This window comes from Myotis davidii, unplaced genomic scaffold (genome assembly GCF_000327345.1).
Source record: "Myotis davidii unplaced genomic scaffold, ASM32734v1 scaffold657, whole genome shotgun sequence".
Classification (NCBI taxonomy): Eukaryota; Metazoa; Chordata; class Mammalia; order Chiroptera; family Vespertilionidae; genus Myotis; species Myotis davidii.
In genome coordinates this window covers 254,848-273,000 of record NW_006287917.1, presented here as the reverse complement: position 1 = coordinate 273,000, position 18,153 = coordinate 254,848, and the positions used below count along the sequence as shown (strand labels likewise).

The window sequence follows — 18,153 nt, the reverse complement described above, 5'->3', positions numbered from 1 at the left end:
ATCTTTTTTTAAAAATATATTTTATTGATTTTTTATAGAGAGGGAGGGAGAGGGATAGAGAGTTAGAAACATCGATGAGAGAGAAACACCAATCAGCTGCCTCCTGCACACTCCCCACGGGGGATGTGCCCACATAACCAAGGTACATGCCCTTGACCAGAATTGAACCTGGGACCTTTGAGTCTGCAGACCGACGCTGCTGAGCCAAACCGGTTAGGGCGCAACTGGCTGTTTTAATCAACATTGTTGGAGAGAGGGATCTATATCTTTTTAAGAGTGTTTTGAAAACTTCTCAAAGGAAAGAAATAATAAAGTATTAATATCCATGGCTATCTTATTTCTCCCAGAACAGTAGTAAAGAAATATATGCTTATGCCAATTTTTCAGTTTAAAAAGTTGCAAGACAGTATGTGTAAAGTTCACATCATTAAAATAAAAATGGATATTAGTGTTTGTTCTCTATACATAGAAATTTGTTGAAGAGAATATATAATACTCTATTACTCAACATTAACTTCTGGGAAATTAAATTAAAGATAGAAAGTAAGAACTCATTTCTTACACATCTATTTTTTAAAATTTATTATTAGCTTTTACAATGCTTATAATTTTAAATGTTTTAAATGTTAAATTTAAAAGTAAACATTAAAACATCGCTGAGTCTTCCTTAAGTCTCACGTAAGTTACCTAGATGAAGAGGATGGAGTTTGGCTCTTGTAGACCTTACTATACCACAACATCTAGTTAAGGCTAAGAAAATAAAGTGACAAAATTTATAACAACAAGATCTGAGAAAATGTGTACTTTGCTATCCTAGAGGGAATAAAACACTTTTCCTTCAAATTATTTGCTCAATATGATGTTGAGATTTTAATGTGCTCAAAAGATTTTGTAACAGTCCCACAAAAATACAAACAGATATTATGTAATTATCTTACATTTTGGGAACGAAATGTAAAAAATGATGTCACTGCACAAGGATTTACTCAACATGGAAAAGAAATTTAAAAGCCACAATGTGTTTGCTTTTAAATTTATTAAACCAGAGGAAATGACCACAGAACATAATGTTCTTTAATCATTGTTTTCGGGATTTTATTGTTAGCTCTTTCTTCCAAAGATCTAGTTTCACATTTTCTATTCCTACTAGACATTTCCACCAGAAATTCACTCTAAATGTAATATATCTCAAATTGCTATTGTTTTACTTCCCAAGTTATATTCTCCTTCTCCTTCTCCTATATCTGGCCACAGAATCCAAAAAATCCTTATCAGAGCAGAGCTTCAAATCCCAGAGTAATATCAGGTATTTCTCTTCGTGCCAACATTCAATCAATTTTCAAGTCCTCTCAAATAATCTTACCAAAGAAAGGGTCTGATCATAGCAATCTCCTATTGGTTAACCTTTTGTGTTTCCCCCTATGGATAAACACCCAGTTATTTTCCTTCCTATATGGCCAACCACATCTGTTCCAAATTCTTTCCAACATTATATTCCATGTTTCTCCTGATCCACTCTAATAATCTACCTAAACCAACATGGATCAACTAAAACATGTTCCTGCCCCTTCATTTCCGCACTTAACTAGTCTACCTTCAAAAAGGAGATCTACTTTGAGAAGCAAGCCCATCTTTCCTACATGATAATGAGAAATCTTAGGTCTCAGAAAGCAGCTGGGTGTGGGCTCATGATTTTAAAAAATAACTGTTCATGTCTGTATATGGAATAACTGGACCCCCAGATTCACCTCACTGCAAGCACAAGCCAGGCAATTACCCCTCCACAAACCCAAAGATAAGCAGAGGGGAGACAAAAAGGGTTCTAGATGCAGGAATAACTAGTACAGTGGAAAGGAGAGCCAAAATGCCTGCCATTCATTAGCTCAGTAAATATTTCTTAAAGGCACACTAAGTGCCATCTCAAATTTACCTGTCCAAAACTGAGCTCTAGCTATTCTCCTCATAATCAGCTCTCCGCACAACCTTCCCTATCTCATTTAACAAAGCTCTATTTGGTAAGACCAAAAACTTTGACAATAAGCTTGAGTCTTCTATTTCTTTCACATTCCATACCCAGTCTATCACGAAATCCTATTAACTCTAACTTTAAAAGGTGTTAAGAATCTGACACTTCTCACCAGCTCCACTCTGGGACAAGCCATCATCATACCTCAACTGGATGACCACAACAGCCTCCTAAGTGGTCTCCCTGCTTCACTTCACTTAATATTAACATAGCAGCCAGAGTGATGCTGCTAAAAATTAGGCTAGACATGTCATTCCTCTACTCAGAACCCTCCAATGGCTCTCTCCTCAAAGCAAAAGCCAAACCCTGTCCATGCCCTATAAACCCCACATAATCTGACTCCTCAGGAATTCTCTGACATTATTTCCTACCACCCTTCCTTTTCCTTAGTGTATTTCCAGCCATAGTGACCTCTGACATCCCCTCTTACACACACACACACACACACACACACACACACACACGCATACATGCACGCGCGCGCGCACACACACACACACTCACACAGATGCAAGTCAAGCTATATCAAGTATAACTCAGGGTGAAAACTACCAGGTTTTTAAACAGATAAATGACATGATCTAATCTGCATCTTAAAATAATCATCCTGCCTGTTTCTTAAGATTACCTGATAGGTGAGTAAGGGGAGACAGGGAGACCAACTAGGTGGCCATGCAGATGGCAGTGGATTGGGTGTGTGAAAATTATGGACATATTTTAAAGGTAGAGGCAAGAAAATTTGTGGACAGATTGTTGATTGCAGTATTTGTCTTTTTAAAAAAGGGTTCAAGTTAAGTTTACGTCCAGATTTTCAGCCTGAACAACTTGGCAGTAACTGAAGCGGGTTGGAAGAGTATGGGTGGAATGGTTTTGGAAGGCTAAAGATTAAGAATTCAATGTTAGACATGCTAACTTATGATTTTCTTTAGAAATCCAAGTGGAAGTTTTGGCTAGACAATCGGATATATGATCTTGAATTTTAGAGTTGAAGCTGAGCTGGAAATATAAATTTGGGAGACGATAACACAGAGATGCATTAATAAGATTGTATAGGATCACCAGAGAGAAAAAGCTTTCAGGGAATGGACACTGGAGTGTTCTAATATTTAGAGGTCATGGGAATGACAAGGAACAGTAAAAAAAATTTAAAAAGAGTCAGAAAAATAAGGAGAAAAACCAGGTGAATGGATGTCCTGGAAGCAAAATGAACAACACATGTTAATAAAGCAAGTGATCAGCTGTGCCAAGTGCTCCTGAGAAGTCAAACCCATTGAGAACCTGGAAATGACCATTAGATTTAGCAGTAACATGGTCATGCTGACCTTGGAAATGTTTTAGTAGAGTGCTGTGGGCAAGCACTGGTGAATTTAAGAGCAAATGAAAGAAAAAGGAACTGAAGAACTGAAAAATGGGGGAGAGGCTGGAAGGAGATGTGGGTCCAGAAAGGGCTTTTATCCATCATTTTCTCTTTGATACCTAGTTTAAAGGAGGCATCCAAAAATACCAACTGAATAAATCAAGTTTACTATTAAATAGCAGGTTTGCTCTGAACACATTGACCGATTAATGTTCATATATTCAGGCTCTCATTATGCACTAAGGAAATATATTCTTTTTCCCTGGAAAAGAGCCAGCCTTGAGCAATTAGGTGATGTTTAACTTTCAGAGAATTCAGATGTCCCGTTATATTTCATGAACATTAGTGACCTTCTGTGGCAATTTCCACCACTGTGCATGGTCTGTAGTTAAGACACTTTATTGCCTTGCTAATCTGTCATCTATCCTCGTTGAGTTTCTAAGCTGTCTAAGCAAAAGATTTGTAAAGCCCTAGAGGAAAGCAATTTTTAAGAATTAGATAGATGAAAGCAAGACAGAAGATCCAAACCACTAAAGCAGATTTCCTGCTTATATTTAAACCCATGAAATGAAATAAATATTTTCAATATTTAAGCCATGCATGGCCATTCTTGTCTGGTTTTCATTGAAAACTGGAAAGACTATTCCCAAAGTGACTGGTTGAGAGATTAAAAACACAAAGCAGAACAATGATGGCAAGTGAAGGCATGCTATGTTAGAGTACAGACAATAACAAACTAACAGCTAAACTTGCCTCTGACTCATGGAAAAATATGTGAAATTAGGTTATCCAAGCTTAAGAGTCATGAGTCACACAATTTAGAATACAGCTGTCAGGAAAGTACATGTGTACTTCTGAATTAAAATAATAAGGAATGGATATAGATATATATTATGTAAGCTTCAATCTGTTACCACCATAAAAAAGTAGATTGTGCATTATTTCTTTGAGAATCTATTGAAAATATCAATAAGCATAACAAATGTCTGTCTCAGTTAAATACTAAGAGAAGCTACATTTTGGAGTAAGCAGTAGGTTTCATGCTTTAAGTTTGAGCTTTTTAAAATCATATCTGATTCCTACATCTAAAATAGATGATAGCATACTTTAATAGATTTGTTTTGGTAGAAAATCCAAACTTGGCAATTACAGAGCATAGCTGGAAAACACTTAGATATCCAATACATAGTTGAAGAACAACACGTAAAATTCTACCCCGGTTTTCAGCCAATAAAGGTCCATCATTCATCCTAACTGCTAGCAAACCACAAGAGGCAAGTAAATCATCCATCCCAGAAATAACTGCTTCTAAACCAGACTGTGGCCAGAGCTTGGTCAGTTAGTTCATGCTGCAGAATGAGGCAAAAGATTCAATGTAATCCGATTGTCTTGGTTCTACACTCATTATCTAAAACAAAAACCATAACAAAGAAAAATAAAAAGCATAATAGCAAAGGTGACGTGGGGAGTGGTAACACAAATAGAGAGGCGTCAACAAATTATGGAAGGTAAAACGTGGAGGAGACAGTGGGTAACAACTTCTAACTTACTAAGAACTTACTATATTAGCAATTATTATATCTTTTTTAATTCCTACCCACAGTAACTCCATAGAGAAGTCACTATTATTCTCCACACTTTATAAAGAAGCAAACCAAAGGTAAATACGTTAATTATCTCATCCAAAGATATAGTACTAAGAAGTGGGGGATCCAGTCCTCCAACCCAGACTGTCTAGGATTCCAAAATCCATGTTCTATTCGTAGAGGATTACCTCCGCTCTCCCTCAGTCTTCACACCAAACATGTGCCTGCTGGTTCTGCCCTAGGCGATTTGTAGGTGCCATAGCAGAAAACAAGCACAACATCCTAGGAAAACCCACCAAATTATCATGTCTTTGTGTAGGAAAATAAATGTCAAGTGTAAAAATGCTGAAGCACCTTAAGTAATTAAAACTCCAGCCTTTGGGGATGTAATAAAATCAGTACTCAGAACTTAGCTTTACCATGACTGAAATTGTGAAAATTACTTTTGTGCGTCTGTGCCTTATCTTTTGTACTTATTTCTTATATTTTCAGTCTTAAAAATTTATTCTCCATTTAAAAAATGAGTTGAAGTTCAAACGACAGAATTTGTGAGCATTGCATATTTTATAGATTTGATTTTTCCTTCTACTGTCACAGTTTTCTAGCAGAGAACTTATTTGACTTTTCACTCTCCAGAGTATTCAAAGAGCTTAGTACCACAGAAAATCCAAAAGTTTCAATTGCATATTTCTCTTGAAAAGGCCTCTTGGTAATTTCAGTACAGTTCTCTCCTAAATGGCAATACATTTTGGTTGTTTGACACCAACAAGTATATCTACAACCAATAAGAGTTTTAGAAATATGAATGCTCTGAACATCAATGAGTGGTGAGGCAAGAGAGAGACTGTGCAGAATAGCTGACAACACGCTATTCAGCCAGGCAGGTCTGTGTATCTCACCTGTGCCACCAACTAGCAGTGTGACTTTATTTCATCTCTTGCAGTCACATTGTTTTCTACATAAAATATAATTTGCAGTACACGTGTCATAGGAATATAGTAAGAATTAAACAATATAATATTTTCAAAGTTTATGAAGGAACTTCTTAAGCATTTAATTAGTAGGGACTATTATCTTTGACAAAGATGGGGTATGTACACACTTTTTAGTGGTAATCAGCACATAGGAAATTACTGTTTTGCTTTGTTTATATCAAAGGAACCCTTTCTAGTGAAAATATTTAAGAAGCATACATTTTACATGTAAGTGCCAAACAGAACTAATTGCACAAAAGGAAGGGAATTGGCAGGAAAACATAGTGTGATTAATAAACAGAAACCCCTCTTAAATTTGAGCTGTGAGGGCCCATAGGAGGAGCACTCACTCACCACTTACAGCCAATTACCCCAAACAGGAAGAGACATATTTTCCATGTCCAACAGGAAGATGTTTTTCTACTTAGCTACTCCAATGGGAAGAAGTAGGACCGTCTCTTCGCCCAGCAACCATTCAGCCAATGAAAGACTGATACAACTCAGTCAATGAAAAGCCACTACACTTCAAACTCCCAGTCTCCTTCAATGGACTCTGTTTACAAACCCTCTGAACTCCCTTTTCCTCTGCAAAAGAAAGTTTATCTCTCTTGTTCTTTGGACATGCATATGGTTTACCATTAGACCACATGTTCCAAATTGCAGTTCTCTGTTGTTCCTGAATAAATACAATTTGCTGGAGAAATATGCTGTCTGTTTAAAGTCAATAATAGTAAATTAACAAAACAGCATAATGTAAAATTTATCTTAAAAATGTTTCCTCTACTAAAATTCATTTCTAGATAGCAGCAAGATTTGCCCCTTGGGGGATAGTATGAGTGAGCCAACTATTAATTCTCCCAAATCTGGGAAGGGTACAAACCATTTCCTAGACCTATATAGAGTAGGGTGCACATATGGTCGGATAAAAAAAACTCATGAATATAGAATTCTAAGCATCAAATCTCTTTGCTTCCATCCAACTCACTTCTGAACTTAAATATTTCTTGATCTAATAGAATGTTGTTATTTTACCAGATGCCAGACTACATATTATTTTTTTTCAAATTAAATTGGTTAATAAAATTATCTAGGTTTCAAGTGTACATTTCTAAGATACATCATCTGTATATTGAATTGTGTGCTCACCGCCCAAAGTCAAATCTTCTTATATCACCATATATTAGACCTCTTTTACCCTTTACTATCCCCCCACCTGCCTTCCCTTTGGTAACCACCATGCTTTTCTCTTAATTATTAATAAATAAATTTATTACATACCAACAGAATGCAAAATTTAAAGCAATGAAAAATTTTTTTCCTTTAAAGAATTGCAATTACTTATTCAAATAACTTGTTTTGTTTCTTTGACACTCCCTTTCTGTTTCTTTTATCCTCTAAATATAGATTTTTCTGGCTTGGCTGTCTCCACAAGTACTATTCTCAAGGGGCATATCAAACTTATAGCAGTTTCCATCCTAGTAAACCCAATCCTACATTTCAGAACCAGTGTCAAACCAGTTATTTATCTGTCTCCCCACCCTATAATTTGTTCAATTTTATTTGCATATCTTAAGCACACACTTAAACATGCAGTCCCTGTTCTGTTACCTTAGTTAGAAATGGAATAAAATCTTATCCCCATCATCAACGGGGAATATTAAATAACTTACAAAATTTTATGTAGTCATTAAAAAGAGTGAGGCATATAAAACGTAAATGAAAAGTTTTCCATAATATATTGTCGAGTAAAAAGAGAAAATTATATAAAAAAATAATTCATCAAATATGCCAAACAGCTATATATGCCAAATTATAAAGTAAAATGTCTAGAGGAATATATGTTAAACTCTAAAGAAAATAATTGGAAAGGGGAAAATGAGGGAAAGTTCCAATTTTATCTTATTTAATTGTGAATTATTTACTTTTTTATTTCATGCCATTTTTAGAATGCATAAAATAATGTAAACAATGTGCTAAAATATTTGGTGATTCCATTACTTAGCTAGCCCCCTCCATTATTGTTCCATTTTATTTTGTTTACCTTATTTTCCTTTTTCTCCCCCATATACAGGACTACTACACTGGACTTTTTCTTATCTAAACACTGCCTGGATTTTCTTATGCTGCTACCACAACTCAATCTCTTTAAAGAAATTCAGTTTCTTTAAAGAAAATCATGCACAGATTATGTTTTGGTACATAATCCACAAAAGAAAAAGTGCAATTATAAGAAATTATGCATTTTGAATAAAAAAGATTTAATAAATTTTAAATATATTACTCTGAATTTTAAAATAGCATAAAATAATAAATAAATAGTTACAAAGTTTCTGTACAGATAAACATATTTCTCTGCAAAAAGATGGCTTACTTACACGAGGATCTTGTAACAGCCTTGAATGATTTTTAGAATGAGGTGGAGTATAAAAAAGTAAGATATGCATTTCATTCTAAAAAAATTAAAAAAAACAAGATCCTTACCATTGTGAGGGTAAATGGATGATTCTCTAATGCAGATACACTGGGGCAGTGTAGAGTGATATACTGAAAAGCAACAAAAAAATTTTAAATGACCAAGAGAGAAGTTTTAATTTTCCAATATGGCACTTGTATGCTAATTTTCAAAAATTACATAAGAATAAAAGGTATTTTATGCCCTGGCTGGTTCGCTCAATGATTAGAGTGTTGGTCCTTAAACTGAAGGGTCTTGAATTTGATTCCCAGTCAAGTGCATGGACCTGGCTTGCAGATTTGATCCCCAGTCCTGGTCAAGGCCAATTTATGTGTCTCTCTCAAATAGATGTTTCTCTCTCTTTATTTCATCCCCCACTTCCACTCTCAATAAAAAATCAATGGAAAAAATATCCTAAAAATAACAACAAAAAGAATAAAAGGTATTTTAAAAGTTGCTGAACAATGACTCACCTGGCCAGGTCTTGCTTTAAAATTTTCTTTGACCATTCGAATTTCCATAACATCTGAAGGGTGACTGATAACGGAGATGATGGTGACTGGCTTATTACTCCGGATGCACCTGTAAAGCCTTTCAGCACAATATAGGCACAAAGGTCCAGAAATCCAAAGCCAAGTCTACGGAGAATTTGTGAAATGCACTTTAAAAAATACTTGCATTGTAAGACTCATATCCTGTCTAATTGTTTATTTCACACACTACAGTAAAACTATTATATCTGTTATCTATAATAATAAAAGCATAATATGCTAATTAGACCGGACAGTCAAACGACCTTCCCGACCTTCCCGACGTCATTTCAGACATTCTTCTAGGTGAAGCCGCAGCAGTGGGGGCTGAGGCAGAGGTGGTTAGGGGTGATCAGGCAGGCAGGCAAGCACAGTGGTTAGGGGCAATCAGGCAGGCAGAGTTGTTAAGGGCAATCAGACAGGCAAGTGAGTGGTTAGGGGCGATCAGGCAGGCAGGAAGAGTGGTTAGGGGCGAACAGGCCGGCAGGCAGAGGGGGTTAGGGGCAATCAGGCAGGCAGGCAGGTGAAAGGTTAGGAGCCAGTGGTCCCAAGGGGCCTCAGATTGCGAGAGGGTGCAGGCCAGGCTGAGGGACCATCTCCCCTCCCCGACCCCGTGCACAAATGTTGTGCACCAGGCCTCAAGTTTTAAATAATGTGTAAACAAATAATTCTTACAGCAAGTTATTCAAATAAGAGTAAAGTATAAAATAAATGGTATAGTAATATCAAGACCCTATCCTCAAACCATTGCTCAGGGCCTAACTACCATCAACAGTAAGTCATACATTGTTTCATATATCATTCTATATACACAACTCATATATAATGTATTTATATTATACTTTTCTCTAAAGAGATATAAAAGGGAAGTAAGCCTGGACAGAGTAGCTTAGTGGTTGAGCATTGACCCATGAGCCAAGAGGACACCTGTTCAAATCCCAGTCAGGGCACATGCCCCGGTTGCAGGCTTAATTCCCAGTGAGGGGTGTGCAGAAGGCAGTCGATCAATGATTCTCTCTCATGGGTGTTTCTATCCCTCTATCCCTCTCCCTTCCCCTCTCTCTAAAAATCAGTAAAAAACATTTTTAAAAAAGAATTTGCTAAAGCTCAAATAAATTTCAAGATGATTTTAGAAAAAAAATGTACCAGTCCAATGTTCGTTAAAAAAAACACACAACTAGATATTTTTAATGCATATGTATAACATAATGCACATATACAAAATGTAAAATATGTGAACATATTTTTAAATATGGTATAGGCTAGGCATGTTGTTTTCAACTTACTTTCAAATGATAAATCTAACATGAACATCTAAGATTATATTTAGAATCTGGAAAGCGTAACAATTTTGCACGTGTGCTGAGAGATTGCCCTGATCCCAGGAAACCGCATACTCTGGGGAGTCCAGAAGGCTGTGTAGCCAAGCTTTCTCCTACAACTGCACACGATACTTCCCTCAGCACCTGCCGACTCCTAACCCAAACTTAATGGTCACTTTTTAAAACCTACTTACACAGTTACCCCGGACCTTCCTCCCGCCTGCAGACAGATCATGCCTTTTCCTGACATTTAGTTTGGCACCATGTGTAAGCATCACAGGACAAGTTCTGCAATGCAGCAGCAGTTTTGCAACTTTGAGGCAGTTACCCTTTGAGTATCAAGTTGCACATAAGTAAAATGGGAGTCACAATACCTGCCCTTCCTAACATATTGCAAAAAAGTTTGGGCAATTGTAAAGCTTAATAGAAAACTAGAGGATTAATAATAAACACAACACTAATACACATGCCCTAACTGGTTTGGCTCAGTGGCTAGAGCACCGGCCAGCGGACTGAAGGGTCCCAGGTTCTATTCCAGTCAAGGGCATGTACCTTGGTTGTGGGCACATCCCCAGTAGGGAGTGTGAAGAAGGCAGCTGATTGATGTTTCTCTCTCATCTATGTTTCTAACTCTCTATCCCTCTCCCTTCCTCTCTGTAAAAAAAATCAATAAAATATATTTTTTTAAAAAAAGACAAACACACATTTCAAAACCATCAACAAATCACTCTACTTTTTGACTCCTCTTTCTTCTTTTTAAAAAAAATTAAATTTATTGGGGGTAATACAGGTTTATAACACTATATAAATTTCAGGTGTGCAACTTTATAATACAACATCTGTATACTCTTACCACCTGAAGTCTAGTGTCTTTCCGTCACCTTGTATTTTACTGCCTTTATTTTCTAATTTACTTTCTTCTTCTTAAAACAGACACTCGACATCACTATTTACCCTACTTCCACTTTGTACAGATAAAGACGACAGGGCATAATTCCCACCTGGGCAGCTCCCATAGCCTCCCAGGGGGAGCATGATGGCCCTCGGGAAAGTATTCCAAGAACAAGCATTTTACTCAAAGGCCTAGTTTTGCACTCTGCTTCTGCCGCACGTGTGTTTGTAGAGTTTGCTCGAGGTATTTTATATATTCAAGCAGGAATTTCCTCATCAGAAAATTGAGGATGGCAGTAGTTGAGGATTATAGTAATAGTTATTGTGACTATTGAAAAAATTAGGCATACAGTGCATTTTAGCACACTGCCTAGCAGATATTAAGCAGTCAATAAATTAATTTTAATTTATAATTTATATTATTGTACATAATGTTGTATCACAAATATTACTAGTATTAGTTCTTTCACTATTGTTTTTAATATTCAACCTATTTTTCTTAATGGATGGGGAGAAGGTCTTTGTTACCTTTCTTGTGGCAAACACCAGTGCCACAGTATGCAGAGATCATATGGTTAGTTATATTCCATAATGCTATATGTCTTTCTCCTGGAACTGTCAGCTGCCTATCATGTAATGCAGTAACTTGCTATTGAAACATCCTAAAATGTTCTGTTCTGTAAGAATAATTGCTTTATGTAACTTCAAAAACATGTTTGATCAATTGCTATGGAAATACTCATTTTGCAGAGACCATCAAACACATAAAATTAATTATAAGTCTCTGTAAAAAAAACTTCAAAAACATGTTTGATCAATTGCTATGGAAATACCCATTTTGCAGAGACCATCAAACACATAAAATTAATCAGACCTGTGGAAAGTTAGCTTGAAACCTGGGCTCTTCCTGACAAATCTTCACAGATGTGTTCCGGGTAACCTCATCTGGTTTTGAAAACCCTCCAGGAAAAGATTCACGAAAATGTTCTGAGAGATTTTCAGGTAAGTGAGTATTCCGGTACCGGGTTCCATTAAGATAGATGCAGCCTGGAGGGTGCGTATCTATATTTGTTTGATACTTCAACAACCCTCTAAAATTAAATTAAGAAAAAAACAGGAAGATGAAAAAAACAATTGAAATCAGGGAACACAGTATAAGAAACTAAATCCTTCTTGTTAACTTTATGTAGTCTCTATCCAAAAAGTGTTTCTCATATATCTTACTTAAGAGAAAATTTTAAAATTTTAATACATTCTTTACTATTTTACTAAACCAAAGATATAGCTCCACTCCACCTCCCACCCCCAAAATGCCACAAATGAAGGGACAAACACATTTGATCTTTATAAGTATTTTTTAATTTGCTAGTCTTTTTTCCCAAATCCATTAAGCATTCATATAATCACAAGTTTCACTTCAATAAACACTATAATGATGGGTACTTTGCTATATCTCTGAGCACAAATGAAAAAAACACAGGAATCATATTTGGTTTAGCTAATATTGAATAAAACAGGACTTACTGGTTTACAGAGAAATGTTAAAAAAAAAAATGACAGAAAACTGGAAGCTTGCATCTCTTATGGTCTGAAAACAATTAATACATAGAAATCAGGCCATAAACCATTTGTGTGTTTTTTATTTCTCCATAAACAAGATCACATAAAAGGCTCAAAATAAGACATCAGGCAGGCCAAAATCCTAAAATCCCATTCAGATTGTTCCAAATTTTGTGACACTCTAAATATGACATTCAACTTTCTGTTTTCTGCATTTCTTATCAATAAGGAATAAAGTAAGATCTATATCATGGGGATAGTGCATCAAATTATAGATTGTACAGAACATCATTTTTTTTAAAGATAAGATTTTGAAAAGCAGTGGAAGTTTTTCAGTGTTTTGCCATTTTATTTTAAAAATATTAAAATTTTTATTTATAAAATTATGTTTCCTGGTTGGCAGAGGTATGTTTTAAAATTTCCCTTCATGCTGCCAAGTAAATAATTTTAATACATTAATAAAGTATACTTTATTACATCACAGTTATAATGATTTCATGAAGATACTATTGTAAAACCACAAAAGACTATTATGAATAATGATACTAAATAGCTCCACATATAAAAGCTAGAAAAGCAATAGCCAAGACAATCACAGTGGAAGGCACCACCTACTCGACTGGACATTCTCCTTTTGACCCTTTTGCTTATGTTTAATTCTCTTTCTTCTTTTTTGTTTATGTTCTTCCTTATAAATAGTCACCATTAAAGAGCATGGTACATATCAGGAGCATCTAAGTAGAGGGCTGTACTTCATAATAATCATGAATAGGCCACACATAACATTTTTTTTAAAGTAAGGCAATAGACAGGGCCTAGGTACAGAATAAATTAATGGATAATTATATAAATGTGAGCCAAGTACATAATCCTTCATAGAGTTCTAGTCATATCATGTAATTGTTATGTCATTATGCTTGGAAAACCCATTAATTTGATTCAGCTTCCATTACAAGTAATGATTTATTAAAACCTGTTGCTCCTATTGGCCATCCTGAGGGTGGAGGCTGATGAATGGGCAGGCCAAACATCTCAGGATTTATTCTACTAGCCAGAATTTGAACAAACATTGGCGTAACACACTTGGTACTAGTCTAGGTGGTTCTATAAAGTTCAAAAAGAAGTCAAATCTGGCCCCTAACCCTCCAAAAACTTATAATCTAGTGGAAAATATGTTGGAAGTAGCTAAATATGTTAGACCACAGATAATAATTGGAATAGAGTGTTTTAGTAATATGTTATTAATGTATGGGAAACACCAGGACTAATACAGAGCAGTTATATACATTTCACATTACCCCCATAACCACTGAATGAAGTAGGAATCATTATTCCCACTTTACAAATTAAGATATTATTTTAATAAATACCCAGGGACACACAACTGATAAGTGGCAGAAAGAAGATTTGAACCTAGGTATCACTCAAATTCTATGTTCTCTCGTTATATAGCATGTTAGTCCATTGGATCCTAACAACTTCCCTCTTTAAAAGGAAAAGTAGGGAAATATTAATATTTAATAAGAAAGCATGTCAGGATTTTTTAAACATCTATTTCTCACTTAAATTTCAAATCAAAATTATCATACAAGGTAAATGCTTTTATTCCAATTACACAGATGAGAGATTTGGGTAAGAGATTAACTAAGTAGTACTCAAAATATGGAATTCAGAAACCTCATGTCTCTAACTCCAAAAACCTATATCATGCAAAGCAAATTGGTTAAAGAAGTAATAATCAAAGAAAGGAGTTCAAATGAATAAAACCCTGGAAATAAGATCAGATAGTGTGTGTATGTGTGTGTGTGGGGGGGTATGTGTATGTGCATATGTGTATGTTTGTGTGTGTGTGTGTTAGAAGGGGGTATTCCTTCTGTGTGTGTGTGTGTGTGTTAGAAGGGGGTTTTCCATGTGTGTGTGTGTGTGTGTGTGTGTGTTGGAAGGGGGCTAATTAACACCAGGCAAAGGAATGTTATTTATTCCTTCTCCAAAGTCATAACAGTGTTGTTGAGGTGAACATGACCCGGCGTGCTAATGGTTCTTAGAATGATAAATGTTGTCACTATGCAGTACAACTCTTCAGGTCAGCTCAGTCAAATCATCAGTGTTGCTGTTCTTGGTATATAAAGCGGCCCTTAATATTCTAGAATCCTTCTTAATTCTGAGGGACTTCCGCTATTTTAAGCTCCTCTCGAGGTAAATGGCATAGGCTACCTCGGTCTTAAAACCCCATTAAAGTGTTCTTTTCTTTGTCTCAGTTTGTAATTGTTGCCATCAAACTAACATGTAAAAGAGAAAAGGTCTACAGACAGACAACAACAACAAACAAAAATGTAATGAAGAAAATATCAATCAAGGATGGAATCGCAGGTAATTTGGCTAAATTAGGTGGTAAAGATAGAGATGGGTTCACAAGGAAGGACACTGGCAAATTCTGAGCTCAGTATTGAAAGGACAGGCACTGGGCATGTCAAAGAGGTGCTTGATGCTTCAATGCCTATTTTCATAAACTTCACAGCAAATGTGTGTGTAAAGATCAGCGGCCCCATTGTGAATGAGGGAAAACTTTTGGAGCTCTTAAGTGATCTGCCCAAGACCACGCTGTCAATCAGTGGCCACGTCAGAGCCCAAGGCCATCTGCCTGCAGGCCTACCCCCTGCAGAATTCCCACCTGATTATGCGTCAATCAGTGGCCACGTCAGAGCCCAAGGCCATGCGCCTGCAACAGGCCTGCCCCCTGCAGAATTCCCACCTGATTATGGACAATATTCTGACATTAAAGACCAATGTATGCACTGAACGAAAATGTATGGAAATACATGACCATTAAAGCAATACTTTAAGTTATTCTTCAAGTTTCATTAAACACAGTAACTTACTTTTTCATTGTACTAGTAAAAAATAGGAGTGCTAGTTTTTTTTGTAATAATCCAGAATTTCTTAGAATTTGTAGAGGATACATTTTAAAGAATATACTATTTCTTTAAGATTATATTTCAATAGTTTCATTCTGAAGAAATTTGAATAGGAATGTAAACTAGATATTCTGGATACCTGGGTTGGTAGGTGAAAGTCAACTATCTCTTTAATCCACTTACTTCATTGTGACCACATTTGTTAAAATTGAATGGGTATGGTTTTTATAATTTTTTTGAAACGCTTTACCTACATAATATAATTTAAGCAGATATAACTTACTTGTCTTCCTTCTGAGTTTAATGTTATCTTCCCAAATACAAGAGTTTTAAGTATCATGCAGCTCTGTGTCCATATGCCAAACAATCCTGATCTTTCTTCTTGCCCCACATCACCACAGAGATATTCATATTTTCCATGTATTCTTTTATTGTTTTGAACCTTATTAATTTAAATGATATAGCCCCTACCTTCAAGAAGCTTACAATTTAACTTTCTGCGATGGTGAAAAGAGTACATCTGCGCTGTCTGATATGGAAACCATGAGTTACATGTGGATATTGAACAACTGAAATGTGGATAGTGCAGGCAAAAAACTGAATGTTTCATAGTATTTCATTTTAATTAATTTAAATTGGATAGCCATGGCTATAATGGGTATAATCAGACGTGGAAGCAACAATAACAAAAAAACAAAATGAGTAATGCCATATAGATATATAGTCACCTCGTAAGGGTAAATGAGATAATGAACTTTGATTATGACATTCTGGAAAGGGCTTCATGGAGGACGTAATGAAGGATGCAGAGGTCCCAATGGATGCAGAGGTCCCAATGGTTGGAGAATGACATTGCAATATGAGGGAGCAAGATGAACAAAGCAGGTGGTTTATTCCCAAATTAGAAGAGGGGATCACCTCTTATTCATTTATATAAACCCCCTATGTCCATACTCACTGCCAAACCCTGTGAGCTGAGCCCTCCAGCAAGTTTCTTGCACATGAGAAACCTTCAATGCACTTCTAGTGAATAGAAATAACCATGTAATTTGGTTGAATATAACAAATATATCTAATAGTTAAAATATAGGAAACATTCTTCCATATGTGTATTGTATCTTTTGTAATTAAATGATATATAATTTGAAAGCAGAAAACAGGAAGGAAAAAGGATCTTAGTGAATGGTAAACAGAAAATTTTGCCAAGTAAAGGCAGTGATACAGTTGAGGGCAGGGAAAGGAGGCTCACAGAGCATGTGAGAACAGGAATGCTTATTACTTATTTTCAGTTATAGTGAACTATGTTCCAAAGGAGAGATTTTGAAGTCTCTTTGGAATTTCGAGTGTTCTATTAGGAGATATCAAAGATTTTGTCATGTATCAAAATACAAGTTTGTGGATGCTATTGTTTTTGCACATAAGAGTTTCAAGATATGCTTTCAACACTCAACACTGTTTCAAAAATAGGCTTTTATTTTTTAACCCCCTTTTTTTTGAAGAGATATTATAGTTATACTATCATGGCTGTAATAAAAATAATAAAAAATGTAGTACTCAGAATAAACCCTAGTGGTTACAGCATATAACTCATAAAAAAATATGTTGTGGCGAAGTTGAGTATTACAAAATATCATCCCTGCTTAAAGGAGAATCGCGAAATCATCCCTGCTTTAATTGCATGTGTAAATTTCTAATAAATGCAATGTCATTCACGCTACTTTTGTTTGGGTGCTTTTATAAAGTGAAGAAAAAATCCTTGTCCCACGAGGAACCTAATTTTTACCTGGTTTCTGTTAGTCAAAATGTTTCCATTATTTACAGAAAAAGATAACTTGTTTCTCAAAGCTCTTTTAACTTTGCTTCAAGTACAAAAAAAGAACTTAAGAAAATACACTCAAATTCAATATTTCAAAACCTAGTGGAATTCACTGGATGCTGTACTCCACTAGAATGTACACTACTTCAGGTCAAGAATTTGTCCTGTGATCGACACTGCTATCTATTTTTCTGGTGCTATCACTGTGCCTGTAATTTATAGAAATGGTTCAATGAATATTCATCGAATGAATTAGTGAACATATAGACAACATTTTGTGATGGTTGTTGTTGAAATACATGATTGAGGAGCCATCTGTTTTGTGTGTTTTTGTTGTTGTTTATTTGTTTTAATTAGTACTTTTAGAGAGAGAAACGGAGAGACAGAGACAGAGAGAGAAACATTGATACATTGATGTGAGAGGGAAACATCACAGGTTGCCTTCCGTATGTACTTGGACTGGGGATTGAACCAGCAACCCAGGTATGTGCCGTGACTGGGAATTAACAGGCAACCTTCTGGTGCACAAGACAACACTCAATCCACTGAGCCACTCCGCCTGGCAAGTCATCTGGCTTTAACAAACACAGAAGTGAGTTTGAACTCATATTCTAACTTTAAACAACATGTCTAGATTTTGCATATGGTATTTAATAAAATAGAACATGTATGGCCGAAACCGGTTTGGCTCAGTGGATAGAGCGTCGGCTTTTGGGCCGGAAGG

The 18,153-nt window shown here is 35.8% G+C and overlaps 1 protein-coding gene across 2 annotated transcripts in view; it reads right to left on the bottom strand.

Annotated features, from left to right (window-relative positions):
• Nucleotides 1-18,153, bottom strand: part of NOX4 (NADPH oxidase 4) — a 167,558-nt gene that overhangs the window by 91,078 nt on the left and 58,327 nt on the right. For both annotated transcript variants that reach the window (XM_006759759.1, XM_015561349.1), the window contains 3 exons: nucleotides 12,013-12,229; nucleotides 8,869-9,033; nucleotides 8,425-8,487 (listed from right to left, as the gene is read on the bottom strand). In XM_006759759.1, the coding sequence (XP_006759822.1) occupies nucleotides 8,425-8,487; nucleotides 8,869-9,033; nucleotides 12,013-12,229 (445 nt within the window). The remainder of the gene's footprint in view (nucleotides 1-8,424; nucleotides 8,488-8,868; nucleotides 9,034-12,012; nucleotides 12,230-18,153) is intronic.